The 17706-nt window shown below is 38.5% G+C and overlaps 1 protein-coding gene across 1 annotated transcript; it reads right to left on the minus strand.

Annotated features, from left to right (window-relative positions):
* Positions 1-2414: 2414 nt before the first annotated feature.
* Positions 2415-6810, minus strand: TRO (histone H3K4 methyltransferase TRAUCO). Its single transcript, XM_008229112.3, has 2 exons — positions 5496-6810; positions 2415-2960 (listed from the first exon to the last, which is right to left on the minus strand). Exons 1-2 carry the CDS (start codon positions 6538-6540, stop codon positions 2695-2697), a joined length of 1311 nt encoding a protein of 436 aa, XP_008227334.2. The 5' UTR covers positions 6541-6810; the 3' UTR covers positions 2415-2694.
* Between the last annotated feature and the right edge of the window lie 10896 nt (positions 6811-17706).

The following is a 17706-nucleotide window of genomic DNA, read 5'->3' on the forward strand; positions in this document are numbered from 1 at the left end:
CAGATCTCTTAATTTAGGGAATGCACTGATTAGCAGCCTACACTCAGGACACTCCCCTAAAGCTGGAGAGTAAATATCAGTACTCCCCCCTTCCTGTTAATAGAGCTGAAAGCATGCTTAAGAGTTTTAAGAAAAAAAATTGGTCAGCAAGATAGTGAGACGAGAATCAAGAAGAGATCCAAGCAAAGAACAGAGACGAGATCTGAGCAAGACAAGAATCCATCGAGAAAATTGAATGATATATATATATATATATATATATATATATATATTGGATTGTAGCAAGTGATAAGTTGTCCCCTCTTGTCCCCCTTTTTGCTCTTCACCTTCATCATTTCTTTTTCTCCAACTAGCCCCTAAATCAAGATCAACTTGCCAGGGTTACAGAGACTTTAAGCGCCACATAATTCAAATAGAGATGCAGCATACAAGGACCTGAAAGGCAACTGGATCACCAATCGTAAAACTTAGGATGTGCTTGTCACAAACCATTCTTAGAAAATGACCGAGAAAACCTAAAATACGTCTCCCTTCCTGTTTATTTAGTTGAAGATAGCCAAGGAGGCTCTTCAACCCAAATCCTAGATTCAGAGAAATAAAGTGTAAATCTTTTGATATAATGGGCAGCAATTTTAGCTAAGCGTGATCAATATGATTCCAGAAAACCTAGCCACTAAATATTCCTCTCTGTTCTGTAGCAAATGTACGTGACTTCCTTTGCATCTGTTTCAAGAATAGATAAATGGAATAAATATCCAGAGCTAAACGCAATCCTGATATTACGTGACACCTATAAGGTCTGTAGTTTTTGGTGTAAGATTTCAAGAAATTTTCCACACCATGGCTACCAAAAGCTCATCACCATCCTCTTGTGCATCACCACACCCAAGCTTGTCCACCACTTCACATTATGTGATCCATCAAAATTAGTTTTGTAGAAATGTGGTAGGGCTGCCTCCCATATAAGTTGATCATGGGTTGTCTAATCCTAAAGTCAGGAAACTAAAGCATGATCTCATCTCCTAACTCTAACCTAGACTACCTGAAGAACTAGATGAAGCCCCGCAAATCTCATGTATCGACTCTACCTCTAGTTTGAAGCTCCTGAGTCTTCAAGTAACCCCATAGGCTGTCTTCATTGTTGCGCCTTCTCGAATCTCCTATTCGTGATGTCTTCATTTAAGCACAATACAAACATAATGTCATGAAATATGCCAACCTAGTATTCAACAACAAAATGTTAGGTGTAACCCTTTTACATAAGCCATCATATTGAAAACCCCTAGAATTTATATATTTGTCAATATTTGTTATGCAATAACCTATTTTGAGTGGTCAAAAGATTAACAATAGGTACAGAAAAAGAAAAAGGGTCCCAGGTCATTCTCAAATCATTATTAGTCTAGACATAACCCTCAGTGTACCTTTGGAACTGGTCATGCCAAGAAAAACCATTGCAATTCTCATGTGGCGAAGTGCAAGCCGTTAATCTACCTAACATTAATATCCACAACAACATGAAAGACTAGAAAAGAAAGCAAGATTTCATTCCAAAAGCAATATGACCAAACAGAGATTTATCATAGGATCTAATCCATCATTTTAGTTGCCTCTACAATACAGTTGAAGTCTACCAATTCTAACAAAGTGCTCATGGGCCAACGAGATACGAACCTCCTGTCACAAGAGGAAATTTCCAATTAGATAATAAGTTAGCCACAAAAGAAACCACCCCTGCTAAGATCTAAACTACAATAATAAAAAGACACCACAATATGCTATGGCCAAAAACAAAAAAAGAAGGACAAGAGTCATTATAAGTTATGATTACCTTAACGCTCAACAACTCTATGTGCTTTGAGCAGTACATAATTGTTGCAAATTGTTTCATATAATTGGCATAATTGACTTTAAAGAATGTCTGTCCAGGTGTGCGTGTGTGTGTGTGCGCACACGCGCAAGTGTGTCTGTGTGTGTGCGCGTGCGTGAGAGAGAGACACACAGAGAGAGAGGTCACATTGACGCATGTGCTTCCAGTTTAGCTCCCCAGGACCAGAAGAGAAAAATATGAGCACGTTCAAGAACGCATCTCTTGTCAACCAAAAAGGATCAGTGACTGGCACTAACCAATCCCAAGTTCAGAACAGAAGCAGAAAATCTGAGATGGAGCATTCTAGGAAATGTGCTAGGTACTACAACAGTAAAGTTAAAGTTGGAAGAAAGTAAAATTCCTAAACAGAAAGCAAAGAAATAAAATAATAACAAAAAACCATAGACAAGGCATAATTCTGAAACAGGTAGCTAAGCCCTTGAGAATCTGGAAATAAGTGTATCCATTCAACCAACGCAATAGCATCTAGAATCTAAAGCTTAATAACAGTAATTATAATGAACTTACATGAGACAAATGCACAAGCACAAAGAACCAGAGATATTTATCACTCAGAATAATCAGGACAATATCAGGCCATGCAATATCATTATATTTTCCATCAGAACTTGTCAGATAAAGGCCAAGAATACAGTGTTTGTCAATTCATTTTTAATTATACTTTTAGCACAATCAAAATTACAGAGGGAAGTTAAACTCATATCATTCTCCCAAATCCATGAAGGTTTCCTTTTCTTGTTTTTTGTTGGCTTTAGGCAACTCCAGAACACTTAATAATATGGATGAATTGGGCTGCTTGCTGGCTATTGTTTCTTCTCATCGGAGACTCCATTTTCAACTCGGTTTTCAAATGCATGATAAGGAACTTCAACCATGGGCTGGGGCACTGAACGTCCACCAAACTCTTCTGGAAAGAATTCAAATTCAGGACCAAAGTTGAACTTGACCACGCAATTTGGTTGATGGGGAAGGGTATACATTGAAGCAGCAGGATAGTAACGGCCACCATATAGATCCTTAAAAGCAACTCCTTGGAATATTCCGTTTTTGAAGAAGGATATCTCACTTCCTGCACAACAAATCAATAATCACTCCAATGTTACCCTTCCAACAAAACATAGGTTATTATACCTTAGCAATCTAACTTTATAGAATGAGAATATAAGCATTCTTTTAGTTGAACAGAAGTTCAACAAATGCTCATAGAACCCTGAAAAGGCAACAATTAAATGGCAAGATGATGCAAGAGGCAGCGCGGAAGAGGCAGCATTTTGAATTACGACAAACCCAGTAAGTCAAAGATGCTCCCAAATGAAATGTACATGTGGTATGATATATCCAAAAGCAATTATACTATTGCACACAATATAAGGCTACCAATGAGTTGATAAACCAAAATAAGTAGGACTTGTAATGGAATTGGTTGGAAACACCCTATCAAAATTCTGTACTTATAATCTCGAGAAAAAAAATTAATTAACAAGTTGGTGAAAAGGAAGCATTTTTCAACCATCAAAGCCATTAATCAACGGTGCTCTCAGATACAAAACAATTGAATTTTTTGCACACAATAGAGGCCGGCATTTAGTTGATAAACACAGGATAGATAATAAGCGGTGGTTTTGAAATGGGGGTAGGAAAACCCCACTCAAATTCCCTATTTTTAATCTTGGAAAAGAAAATACAGAATACAGATATCTTCAACTTCATAATAGCTGAAGCTTTTCAATTGTCATTAAATGGTAGAACTGAAGTCCAATCATGTTTTTTCACCTGGACTCAGACTATGGCAGCCTGGATGCAAAAACTCAATGTCCTGTCTTACACAAAGATTAATATCCTGTGTCATTCAAGTAGAATATGTCCTTCACTATTCTAATTATATTGTAACTGGATTGCACATCCCAAGAGTCAATGCCTGCATGGTTTGTAGTATCTTATAAACTTAAAATAATCCTAATGTAGTGGAGACTCTCAAAGCCTATAATACCGCTTAGTCAAAACTCCCAACTCTAAAGGGGGTAGACTCATGCATTGCAGTTCAACCCCGCATCTGCAGAGTCAATTGTTGAAATTCAAGATCCAAATTCCTCATTAACAAATTTTCCCCTTACCTACTTTTTAACTCACGCTATGACTTCTTGAATGAGGAAGGAAAAGGGGGGGGGGGGGGCATAACTAATTTGGCTAAATACCTAAGAAGCACGGACACGGATACGGATACGGCGATACGGTACGACATGACACGGGGATACGGTAAATTTCCAAAAACTAGGATACGATACGTCATGGATAAGGTTATTAAAAATATATATTAACATATATTAATAAATATATATAACCTAAAATATATTTTAAATAAATTATATTTATAAATTATAAATATATTTTAGCAAACGACGTCGTCACTTGAGATCAGTCTGACATCTTCTTCTTCTCTCCCTCTCTGTCTCTCTGTCTCTCTCCCTCTCTCTCCCCCTCCAGTCTGACATCTTCTTCTTCTTCTCTCTCTTTCCCTCCCTCCCTCCCTCCCTCTTCACACGCAGCGCCCAGGGGCTCCTCAACAGCCCCTCAACGGCAAACTTCGCCCGGAGGTTCGTATCTAAAAAGTCAGATACTCGTGTCTGGAATGTCGGATACTCGAATCCATTAGTCAACTAACGTATCCGTTGACTGCGATACGTATCCAATGCGTATCGGACCGTATCCGAAGCGTATCGTATCCAAACGAGTATCCGATACGGGATACGCCACTAAATTGGCGTTTCCATGCTTCTTAGCTAAATACTGATATATGGGAAATAATTTCATCACCTTCAGAAGACTGGCCGGATGCCAAAATGCACTAAGATCACTTCTCCCAATATGTAGAGGCTTCTCTCTCTTTCTTCTTCACAAGCACATGAATCTATAAATTCTCTCTCATGAATTTCTTTACAATCACATTTCTCAATCTTTGCTATAAACTTTTATAGTCTATCTCACAAAGTAAAACAAACTCAGAATTTCTGTGCATTCTCTTGGCTAATGTGTTCCCCTGAATTTAGATACCCATGAGATGTTAATAGAATTCAGAATTGCAGGTATATGGCTAGAAAGGTCATTCTGAAATAGAGATGTAATAAAGACTTCAAGTGAAAGCATTGTCCTTTCGGCCTTTACAAGCCTCGCTTGAATAGCTCTTCAGTTGTTTTGATTATGTTTTTGTTTGAAGAGATGTTAATAGGTCTCTCTTTAAGTTAAAGAATGTTTTATCCTATGTTGAGTGAGGTCTATCTTCTATTGACGACTGGTCCACTTTGATTGTACCTCTCAGAAAAAAAGACTTTCATTCTGTTTCCTATCAAACAAACAGCTGTTCAGTTTAACACATTCACAATGCCTGCCAGCATTTCATATCCACATTCACAGAGAAATAGCGCCATAGTGGTTGAATTGTGCAAGCATATTCATATCCATATTCATACAATGAAACAAGAATGTAGATTCAAGAAACACAATGAAACTACAATAAATTTCACACCAAACACAATTGCAACCACGAAAGCAATGAAACTAAACACTTGAAAAGCATAAACATTACACAAACCAAACAACCACTCACCAGGCACAACTTTAGGAGGGTCCTCCTTCGTGTCAGGGGCGCAAGCATACCGCTGCCCCTTATACCAAACTAAGTGAGGCGGTTTCGGGGCATACGACCCCCCATCCGGCAAATTTATATAAAACCCAATAACATCACCTTCCTTATACCCTTCCTCACCATACTTCTCCCTCAAAGCCTTATGCACCTTACTCCCATCAATGTCCCTATACCCAAAACTATTCCCATCATACCCAACTGGCGCCTGCAAGTCCCCTTTCTCAGTGGACCAACCCAGCCTAGTGTGCCCACTCTCCCCCAAATTCACCACCTTTATTTCAAAATACCAAGCACCTTCAACAACTCCCCTAGTGGCCCTAACCATTCTATACCCTTTTGTACTGCCAGCACTCATTCTGTCCTCACTCACCTCGACTTTTTCTGCCTTGTAGACCTTGGAAAGGCAGATTGTCATGTCCGGGGTGTCGTCGGTTTTATCCGGGAACCGCGTCACCGGAGTGATCAAAACGGTGTCGTCTGCAGGGGCATTGTGGTTGTTGTTGTTATTGGCCTTGCTCTTCTTTTTCCCCTTTCGGGTCGACTTGGTGACCCATACATTGTTGTTCTTCTTCTTCGATTTCTTGGAATTCGGGGCGGTTGGGGCCGGGAGGGCGACTCCGTTGGAGCTGGGTTGGGGCAATGGGGTTTGATCTTGGTCTGAAGAGAGCTGGATCGTGAGGGAAGAGAGCTGCTTCTGCTTCTTGGGAGGTGGGTCTTCGTCGTCGTTGTCGTTTTCATTGTCGTTGTCGTTTTCTTGGGATTTCAGGGACTCGGAGAGGTCTTCGGAGGCTTCAGTTTCGGTTTTGTTGCCGTTTTGCAGGTCGTTGGATTGTGGGTTAATGGGGTCGGCGTCGGGCTCGTCGGTGGTGGGTTCGCTTGGGTCAATGGCTTCTCTTGGTTCAATGGGTTGTTCGGTTGTTGTGATTGTGGGGGTGGCGGTGGTGGTGGGTTTCGATTCTTCGTCTTCTTCGTCGTCTTCGTCTCTGTAGCCTTGGAGGTTGTCCATGGCTTGGGGAAGAGAGAGAGACTGGATTTGATTAAACCAGAGTTTCAAAAGGGTTCAAATGTGATTTGGAGGTGGAAAATTTGAAATGGTGAAGAAAGAGTGGGTTGAAGTGGGTTCTGTCGATAACGCAGGTTTCTTGAGTTTCTCTTTACGGGGAGTTGAACTTGACTAGAGAGAGTTTAATCTGGGATTTGAAGAGCAGTTTTTGGAATGCCTCAAAGGCACATATAGGATTGAGTTGGGCTATGAATTTTAGCCCTAAAGAAGAGACGCCTGGGCTAGAGGGGCACTGCTAGATGAATTACGTTTGGGCTAAAAACTGTTGACGAATCTTGCTGGCGAAATTCTGTAGTGAGGCTTGTTTGGTAAGTTGGACTGACTAATTTGTGTTAGGTAATATTAATCTGTTCCGAAGAGTACTGACAGTTTATTCATAATATTATAAGGCGTTTTGTGTTGTTCCGGATAAATAGTCTGACTTAAGTTATATCTGTGTTTAGTGATGTTCCGAATAACATCAGATCAGACTATTTTTTTTAAAAAAAAATTTGATAATTTAAGTGGAAATTGAAAATCAAATGACACACAAAAAAATTTGTTAAGATTCATATGACAAGATTTGTTTTTCAATTGTTTTTGCCAAGAATTTTTTTTTCATATAACCCATTATCATAATTGTACTATCTCATAAAAATTCCAACATACTTGCATACATTAAGAAAAACATTACTAAATAATGTATAATTCAAAGTGATCATATACTAAGGTGATAAGAGCAAAAGGAAAAGTTGTTCATAAACTAAACTACATCAAAGAGTTAATCACAGCTCCTTCGCCCAAGTAAAAGAAGAACAAATTTTTTTCTCGTAGCACCATCCAATATCAAGTAAGGGTGGATGGGATCCGATTTTCACCTCAATTCGGAATCAAAACCGGTATTATTTAACCGGTTTAGTTTTAGTGAAAAGAAAAAAAAATTAACCGAATTTTTATTTTTATATTTTGAAACTTTTTTTTATACAAATTCAAACTAAAATTTAATTTTTTGGGCTTGAAAATTAACAATTGATCCAATTTCATAGAAAGAGAGATATAGAGCCTAAAAAAGAGAGATGTTTTAAAGTTGGGCTTGGGGAAATATTAGTTATAAGATTAAAAACGTAGCATTAGAGTTAAATAATTTTGTAAAAAAAAAAAAAAAAATTATACACAACCGGTCTGGTCTAGTTTGGTCTGGTTTGGTGAGGTGTAAAACTGTAATCAAAACCGGTTGGAACCGGTCTAGTCCAGTTCTGTGTTAATTTGTTGACTTTTTTAGTCAACCGATTTCTTTCTAGTTTTTTCCATCCGATCTCATTCGGTGTTCCGGTTTTCCAATACCGATGCCACCCCTAATGTCAGGAATGTTCTCTCATCACTTGCTTTCTCCAAAATTAGTCCTAGTGCCTTAATTTGGTCAATAATAGCCAAGTGCATCTTTGCCAATTCAGCAGCAATGCCAGGTCTTGGTTTGATCCTTTCATCAAACTATTAATTATAGTTTTCAATTGGTCAACAGACGCAAAAATCATCTCACCAAATGCTTTAGCCATTTCCTTTTGAATATCAGTATTTGCATTTCGTTTGCGGTTTCGATTGTTGAGCCAGCTGAATTCTGTTGATTTGATCTTGGCAAAGAGGTAGACTGATCTGGTTCAACCTCAACTTCCTCATTATCATCATCGACATCATTGTTATGCACAGGCTCATTCATCATTTCAATGGGAGTTGCAAACCCTCGACTAGTTGCTTGGTCATTCCCAAATATATTCTTCAACCTATCATATATTAGGCATTGTTTCCCCCTCCAACCATCAGCATCCTTGTTATGCTGCATCAAAATGGAAAAATTATAAATAAAATTGTAAGTATAACAAATATAAGAATTACATATTACTTAACAGATGTACTAATCTGTACATAAGTGTTCCATGCTTCATCACTATCAACCTCAATGCATTTCAAAAAATCATTCCAAGCAAAACCACTTTTGTTAATCATGTCAAATATTATCCCATGCAATTTTTTCCAAAATCTTATCTTGGACTCAATATGTGGGACTACCCTTAAATCAGTATTGGGAAATTTCTCAACTAATGAATTTTCAATTTGGATCATTGTTCCAGATTTAAAGAAACCATTATCACATCGTAAACCACAGTTGACTACATCCTCAAGTATGGTCAACAATGCTTCTTCCTCATGTGCTTTCCACACCCTTCTACTTCCTTTTGATTAACTAGACTGTCCACTCTCCATTCTTGCAGTCAATATTGAAAATATAATTTGCATATATATAATTCAGAAAAAAAGTTGGAAGATCAAATAAAATAACTACTACTTATCAAAACAAATAGTCTATTACAAGCACAACCAAACAGTCTACTACGAGAAAATATAGCCACATGTCCATATTTATTATAAAATGCACATCTCAGATTTCGAATAAAATATTATGATAAGATTTTCGGTTGCCACGTGTCCATATTTATTATAAAATTCACATATCAAATTTCGGATAAAATATTCGAATAAGATTTTCAGTTGCCACGTGTCTATATTTATTATAAAATTCACACCTCAGATTTCGGATAAGATTTTCGGTTGCTATTATTGTGTCATGTGTCATCTTTATCATCTAAATCTTATTATAAAACCACACCTTCAACTCACACCAATCATCTATATCCTCTCTATCCTTTCATTTATCAAATTTTATAAAACACATTCTAGTTTCGATGTCTTACACGAGGAGGTTGTTGGAGAGAGCCGAGCAAGAAAATGAAGAAAGAATGCACAAACATGCTAAAGAAGAAATGGAGTGGGAAGCACATAATAATCTAGTTGTTTTAGTGAAGGGTATGCTCAATTAACGTGGACATATGTAGGCACTCTCGAGATGAGAATCTCTTAGAAGATTACTTTATCCTAAATTCGTTGTACTCTAGTGTTGATTTTTAAGGGTGATATAGAATGTAGCCCCATTTGTTCAGTAAAATCATGCATGATGTTTGCAATTACAACTCATACTTCGTTTAGAAGTGCAATGCTGCTGGGGTTTTGGGTCTTCTTCCGGAACAAAAACTTACAACTTCCTTACGGATGCTTGCGTATGACGCATCTACAGACCAAGTGGATGAGATTACTAGGATGGGGAAATCCACTATCCTAGAGTGCTTAGTTAGAATCTGTGAGGCAATAAAAACTCTTTACATGAGAGATTACCTCTGCAAACTTAAGCCTAGAGACCTCCAAAGGCTTCTGCAAAAAGCTGAGGCTCGAGGTTTCCCAGGCATGATTGAAAGCATCGGTTGCATGCACTGGTAGTGGAAGAATTGTTCAACTGTCTGGCAAAGAGATTATGGGAATAGAACCAAAAAAGTATAATTCTTGAGGTTGTTGCATCATTTGATACCTGGGTTTAGCATGCCTTTCCGAAGTCACGGGATCTCAAAACGACCTTAATGTGTTTGGTCAATCTCTGGTGTTCAAAGATGTATTGAGAGGACCTTCCCTCAGATCACATATCAAATCAATAATATCATCTATTTGGGCGGGTATTATCTAGGAGACAGAATTTACCCGATGTGGATGACATTCGTCAAAACAATTATGTTAGATATATGCCCTTAAAGCCAACTATTTATGCAATAGTTAATGTTAATGACATCTTTTGTAATGACTTATTAAGTTATTTATAGGCAAGACCAGTTGTTTTAATTCATGATTATATATTATCTTATGAAATACAAAATAACTATAGTCCTAGGAGAATATATATGGACATGAGAACTATGTATTGAGATTGCATACATCGAGACTTGTCATGATCCGTAATCCTAAATATGTTCCTAGTCATAGGAGTATCAATTGAGCAATGATATTCCGCTAAGACTAGTACACACAGTATCTTCTCTATATATAGAGAATGATGAGGTCTCAAGTCATTGAGTGTGGTGGCAACAAGATACGTATTTAGGTGCTTGCAGGAGAACAAGTACACTGAACGTGATCAAATACATGAGTTCTAGAATGAAAGTTTTTACTCACATGTTAAAATAGAACTCATATATTGCAATGGTATCCTTAGACCTGAGACAACATAGATGTCTTGTGACTATGTTGTTTGTCTTTGAAATTACTATACCATTATGTTGAAGAAGACATGACTTAAAGGTGTTTATTAAGACTCTCAATGGCTACCTTCACAAAATATGGCTGATGGATGTGAAGGCGGCTTTTCTGAATAGCCATCTTTACAAAGAGATCTACATGGATCAACCTGAAGGCTTCAATCTGAAAATGAAAAAGGGTAAGTATGCAAGCTTCAAAGGTCAATCCATGGATTGAAGCAAGCTTCAAGGAGTTGGGATATTTGTTTTGATGAAGCAGTTAAAACTTTTGTTTTGATCAAAACGGAGATGGACCGTGTGTATACAAGAAGACCAGTACGAGCGTAGTGGTATTCCTCGTTCTATACATAGATGACATATTAATGTTTGGAAACGACATAAGCATGTTGACCATAGTGAAACTATGGTTATCAAAGACCTTCTTAATGAAGGATACGAGTGATGCATCTTACATATTAGGTATCAAGATTTATAAGGATAGATCGAGAAGGCTAATTGGATTATCTCAATCCCTATATGTGGATAAGGTGCTTGTAAGGTTCCGTATGGAACAATCCAAGAAGGGTTATTTACCAGTTAGACATGGTATCCACCTATGTAAAAGTATGAGTCCTAAAACCCCAGAGGAAGTGAAGCAGATGAGCAACATCTCATATGCATCTCCAATTGGGAGTCTAATGTATGCCATGCTGTGCACAAGGCCTAATATCAGCTATGTTGTGAGCATCACAAGCAGATATCAATCAAATCCAGGTTCAGAACACTAGATTGTTGTGAAGGGTATGTAAAGTAGCTCAAAAGGACCAAGGACATGTTCCTAGTCTATGAAGAGAGCTTAGAGTTGCTAGTGAAATGATACACAAACTCATATTTTGAATTTGATGATGATGACTAGAAATCCACTTCTGAGTATATGTTCACATTGAACGAAGGGAAATCAGTTGGAAATGTTCCAATTAGAGGACTACTGCGACTTCACAACTAAAGTAGAGTATATAGCTACATCAGAAGCTATTTGGATGAAGAAGTTCATTACTGAACTTGGAGTGGTTCCAAGTATTGAGTTGCCCTTTATTTTATATTGTGACAACAATGGGGCTATAGCACAAGCCAAGGAACCAAGGTGTCATCAAAGATCCAAACACACTCAAAGGCTTTTTGACCTAGATCTTTGGTCATGGATTGGCTATTATGCCCTTACTCAATATTATGTTTACAAATCGACCATTTGCTTATCCATTGGCATCCTAATTTCACATAAGGTTTCTCATGTACATCATCATGGTATGCATGCAATTAATTCCTCGTATCTAAGATGAGGAATTGCCCTATTAAATCGAGTGATATAATCTATCAATGAGTTACACTTTAACAATATTGCTTGAAGTTCGCATGTGATAATGATTCACTCTTTTACTGATGACATCCCTGCAATATTGCAAATTATGCATTAGCATATGAAGGAGCTCATTTGTCATGCAATTCATACCTTGGTTGTGACTACACAAAGCCTCTCAACCTACCACAAAGTTACACATCCTCTCTTTCATTTAATTTCAAGCCTACTTCAATATTCAAATTCAAGCTTAAACTTATCTCCCAAAAATTCAATAGAATCCATAGAAAAATCATAACTTTTTTTTTTTTCCTAAGCACCCTAAATATCTCAGGGTCTCACAATAATAGTAGCCCAATTGGTTGAAAACCCTTGTTAGGCCTTCTAATCAAGTTGTTAGCGCCCCAATTGGGATAGATTGTAATAACTCAAACCTTAATTAATATTTAATTATTAAATTATTAAGAGGAAATGACAATTTTGCCCTTGGATTAATTTATTACAGAAAAGTTGACTTTTTGACCGAAAAGGAATTTGGAAATTTCGCTTGTATTGTTGTATAAAGTGCAATGAAACGAGTCCGTAGACACGTAGTGGGCTCAAATCGGAGTTTTAACGAAGAAAATACAGTCAAAATAAGTAGAGGGATAAAATGGTAATTTTCAAAGTCAGAATTTTAAAACCCCATTTTCTCTCTCTTCTCCCTCAGTCTCTCTTCTCTCTCCCCTGACGTCCCTTCCTCCAACCGTCACTTTCTTTCCTCCATAACCACCGCCACCTTTCACTCCGGCCGACGAGACCGGACCGGATTGAACCACCGTCACTTCTCTTTCCTTTCCCGACTAGTCCACGCCTTATCGCGAAAAATGACCGAGATCGCCTTGGTTTTGACAGAACTTCCCACTTTCGATCTCGGTCATCCGGCCACCAAATTGGACGAGTTAGGTATGAATTTCTAGCTATTTTCCATGCTCTAGCTGCTGGTTGGGTAGGATTTGATCAATTTCTAGCCTAGGTGGTTCAATTTTCAAGTTAGGGTTCGGCTGATTTTGGGAGCGCAATTCCGGCCACTTCTGGCTAGTTTTTTGGGTAGTTCCAAGAACAAAAGTGGTTCCAAGTAGGGTGTTACACCTAGGGTAGGAGTTTGGGCCGACGGTTTGGTGTATTTCCGCCCGCCAGAAATTGATCCAGCCACCTATGAGCTGGCGACGCATGGGCAACACGGTGGCCTAGCATTGTGTTCTGAAATGATCTCTTGATCCTCACGACCACCTTGGTACTCACGGTTTTCAATTCGGACAACGTTTGAACCCCGAACGGATCTCGTATGTTGTGTGATTTCCAAGATCAATACATTTAAGCCGTTGATCGTAGTCATTTTCAGATAAGTTGATCTAGATAATTCCAGGATCGTTCAGGATTCGACGAATCGTGAATTGGAGTCCCGGATACTCCGAAGTCACCAACCCTATGCTAGGGTTATAGGAATCACCCAATCGTGCAATCCTGATCAATCCTATCTGATCAAGACCAAACTCACAGGACCCGCATCCTAGGTATAGTGGGACCTCTAAGAGCTCCTGATTCGGAATTTGGAGGTCGTGGACCAGTAGGGTCTCAGGTTTGGGACTTTAGCGCTTTCTGAGTCCCGAGGCACTTCTAAACCATTCCAATTGGAAGGAAAGCTTTTGTGGGCTTGTTTGCCCGTTCTTGGTTTACTCCTATGATGGAAGGGCAAAGTTCCCCACTGCCTTGAGAACCATAAACTGGTCAACAAGTCAGCTTTCTTTGGTGTGCGAGCGTGCCACTGCTAGCAAAATTTCTAGCAGACTTGGTTTGGAATGGATAACTTGCGTCCCAAGTTACTGATTTCTGCAAACAAACAATTGTGAATTTGGGTGAGAAATATCTCCCAAGTAAGTTCTTTTCCTGCCTCAGACTGGTGAGGACTTTAACAATTTATCTCAGTATAAAGAGGTTGCCTTGGCCAGAATGGTTAGATGGGATTTAAATTGTTCTTCAGGCGGAACTGCCTTTTACAAAAAGAAAATATATATATATATAACAGTGAATGCTTATACTAGAGGAAGATGAAAGGGACAGGGGGCTTTATTTCTGTCGAGATAGAAGGTTCAGTGCCGACTGACTGAAATACCCGGCCGATCGAGACGCTTGGATGGACCGTTGACAACCTTGGCTGCTAGGCTTCAACTTGTAAATCGATACCAAAGGCTGATTCTGGCAGAGCTTTGATGTACCTCATGCTTTTGTGAGGCTTTTGAGTGGGCGAATCGCAATTTTTTCAATCTGCACGGCGGGAGTGAGCGGTTTTGAGGGCTTGAGTGGGCTAGAGACTGCACTGTGAATTTTGTTGAGGTTTTCCATACTTGGAGGAGACTCAAACCCTGCCTGTCTTGGTTTGCTGAACCAAATTTGTAACGAAAGAAATCTCGTTTTGAATGACTTGTTTCTTAAATCTGGATTTTGTGGATCCTGATCTGGAGCTGGTTTCACTTGAAATTCAAGTGGGCTTGTTGGTTGATTTTGAACTTGTCTGTTGACGGTTTTCTTTGTGTAGGATCTTTGTTTGATTGGGTGATGATTTTGTTGTTGTGTTGTTTGTGTGTTTTTTACCCTGTTCACTCCTTCTTGTATTTATAGTAAACTGTTTCTTTTCTGGAGTAGGGTGATTGTGTTTATTTATTGGGCGGCAAAGATATCTCCCCCCTTTTTCTCTTCTTTAATGGAAGGAAAGAAAATAGGATTTCTTCAGTTTTGGCAGATAGGCTCTCAAATAGGCAATCACTTCCTTGTTTTTCTTGAAAAGGAACCTAATCTCTTTCCCAATTTCAACTGCCCCTTGTGATATTTTACCCGTGATGGTTAGTTTGATTCCTTTTCTAGACAGCTCCCTGCTTTCCTGCTTATCCCTCTCTGAGATTGTAACTTGCTTATCTTCTTGGGAGAATTACCTTCTCTGAAAAGACAGAAGAAAAATCTCTGAATATATATATATATATATGTAAGAGGGATTTGATCTTCAGTTTTTTCAGAATCAACTTGATGTCATGAACCCTTCAATCACTTCTTCTATGACAGTTGTCATTGCTGACTTTTCTTTATCCCAGAGATGTCACGTGGGATTGTTCCTATTTCTGGGCTCCCTCTTCCTATTATATTGGGCTGTGAGGCCCAGATTAGCCTTGTTTGCTCTGATGAGCCTTGGTCTCTTACAGTTTTGGGCTTCCATCTTTCTTTGATTTTTGCGGCTTTATTCGGGCCTAATTTTATTTGGGGTGTGTCAATTTTGGCCCAAACAGTGGGCATAGGAACAACTTTAATTTGGTGCACATACTTCTAGGAGCCGAGGTTCAGAGTTTTTAATTTAACATTATATTAAGTAATTATATTAATATAATATTATGGTATTTGAATCAGGCACCTGGGCACCAGTTGACCCACAGGAGGGACCTTCAAAAGGTCCAGTGAGCACAGACCAGTAGTGAGTGGACTTTTTGTTTTATAAATGATTTATGCAAATCAATTCCATTATTTGATCTTGAATAAGTTTTATTCAAAGATTAGTGCTTTCATAATTTCATACACGCTTTTAAATATTTTAATTTACATGCTGTCGAGTGAGATATCCTGTAAGGATATAGGAAAATGAAATGCTAGCTAAATACCAGATAAATGGCAACAGAGTTCTATATTTAACAGAAATTCAGTTATTCATCAGATCTTACAGAAATTTTATATTTTCTTAAGCCACCTTAGGTACCCAAATATAAATATGTTGCCTTCAGATAAATTGGTTGCCTTCGGTAAATACGTTGCCTTTGGATTTTATTGGTTGCCTTCGGTTTAGTCAGCATGCTTGATAGTTGCCCCACGAGTTCTATGGTACTCGGACTCGTGCGGAGCGAGGATTGCGGATCACGCTGACTAATGTCCCTTGAATTCTGCGAGTTGCAGCTCAGGTTGACCTTGTGTCACCGAGACCTGCGAGAGCGTGTCACCAATGGTGGTATGAGGAATTGACGGCATATAAGGAATTGACGAAAATAAAGGGGTACACCTAGGTGGTAGTTTTAAATTGATTTCAATGCTTTTAAAAAATTAATGTTGACCATGAGTATGATTGACATATATTTATAAATATATGAATGCATTGATTTCAGTATGAATATAATGAAGAGAATGATTTAGTTTTGCATAACTGTTTTTACAGTGGGGTTAGTATATTCCTATGTATTTTCTAAATTTTGTTTTTGGTCCACTCACATTTTCAATGTTTTGCGGCCCCAGGCAGTAGTTGTGCATCAGTGAGCCACCACAGGGCAGTTTCCACTTCCGCACTTCCTCAGTTTGATGTATGATTTCTTAGTTCACAAAGGGTTCCCTTCCTTGTAAATTGATCTGTATAGACCCTATGATATTGCCTTTGGATCCAAACCTTACTGCTATCTGTAAATTTTTGCATACTGGTTGTTGGGTTGTATGTTTTTATGCTTGTTTAACATATGGAAATTTTGGGGAATGAACAAATTACAGGGGAGACTCTGCCGAATTTTTCGATAGAAGTCGAACTTGCACTAAGCTTAAGTTTTTAACTGGAAGGGCATTTAGGTCATTTGTGCTCGGCACCTGCCGGATGTCGATCACGCACCGGGTGTTTTTATGCTTGTTTATCCATATCCAATTGAGGCCAAGGAGTTTCCTAGTTAATCAAGAAGTTTAAAGAAGGTTCAATCCTAAGTAATTAAGGAGACTTGGCGTACAAGTCAATATAAGGAAAGATCGAAGCAAATATGGAAACATGAATCATATTAGGCTTCTGAGATTGAGTTTAATTAGAAATGAAGTTAGGCTTTCCTATCATGAGTGGGAAGTATACCCTGTAAATAATGGTGCCAATGGCATGGGCCATACATAAAAAGTCAATCAAACAAGCCAAATTGCTGCAAAAAAGCATCAATACACTCTTTCGAGTTATTCTCTCATATTCAAGCCATTAAGCCCTTTGCTGAGATTTTTGTAACATTCGTCTCTTATATCACCAAGCTCTTTGTTCTTCACAAAGATCTTGAGCACCATCCCATTTTATTTTAGTACATTTTACCAGCTATTTTCAAGGATATTGCTATTTTCGAGATGGTTATACTCACTTCGTTTTCATGATTTTGAATTAAGTAGTACCACGACGACCCACTTGACCTAAGTCCTTGCGAGCGAGTTTTCGAGTTCACTCATCGGTGTAGTATTACTGAACATGACAGCTTTGGTTGATTAAGAATGCCAAATCCTTGTAGTCTAAGGTAAAAACACCCAAGCTCGAGAGGTGTTCCTTCCTTAACCGTGATCATTTGAAGAAGACTAGATTCTACCCACTCACAGACATAACTTGCATGTTCACCCAACTGTGGCCCAATGTTGGCACGTCCTTCATCCATTAATCCTAGAAGGACGTCAGTTTGCTATAGTTTTCGACATAGGCTTGTAATTTACTATTTTATTTGAGTATAAAAAACATATTTGGTCACTCGGGTTAGCCTCAAAAACAATTTTGGTCACTGCAATTCCAACTTTCCCAATTTCGTCATCTCTAGTAAATTATGTCATATCCCTCAATTCCGTCAGTTTGAGTGCACATGTTGT

The sequence above is a fragment of the Prunus mume genome, linkage group LG6, assembly GCF_029339155.1.
Source record: "Prunus mume cultivar Tortuosa linkage group LG6, ASM2933915v1, whole genome shotgun sequence".
Taxonomy (NCBI): domain Eukaryota; kingdom Viridiplantae; phylum Streptophyta; class Magnoliopsida; order Rosales; family Rosaceae; genus Prunus; species Prunus mume.

Bases quoted from the DNA above. Each gene is read 5' to 3' on its own strand.
- TRO (XM_008229112.3), bottom strand. From the start codon at position 6,540: ATGGACAACCTCCAAGGCTACAGAGACGAAGACGACGAAGAAGACGAA. The intron at 2,961-5,495 runs GTGAGTGGTTGT...TTTGTTGTGCAG, and splicing joins CCCTCCTAAAGTTGTGCCTG to GAAGTGAGATATCCTTCTTC.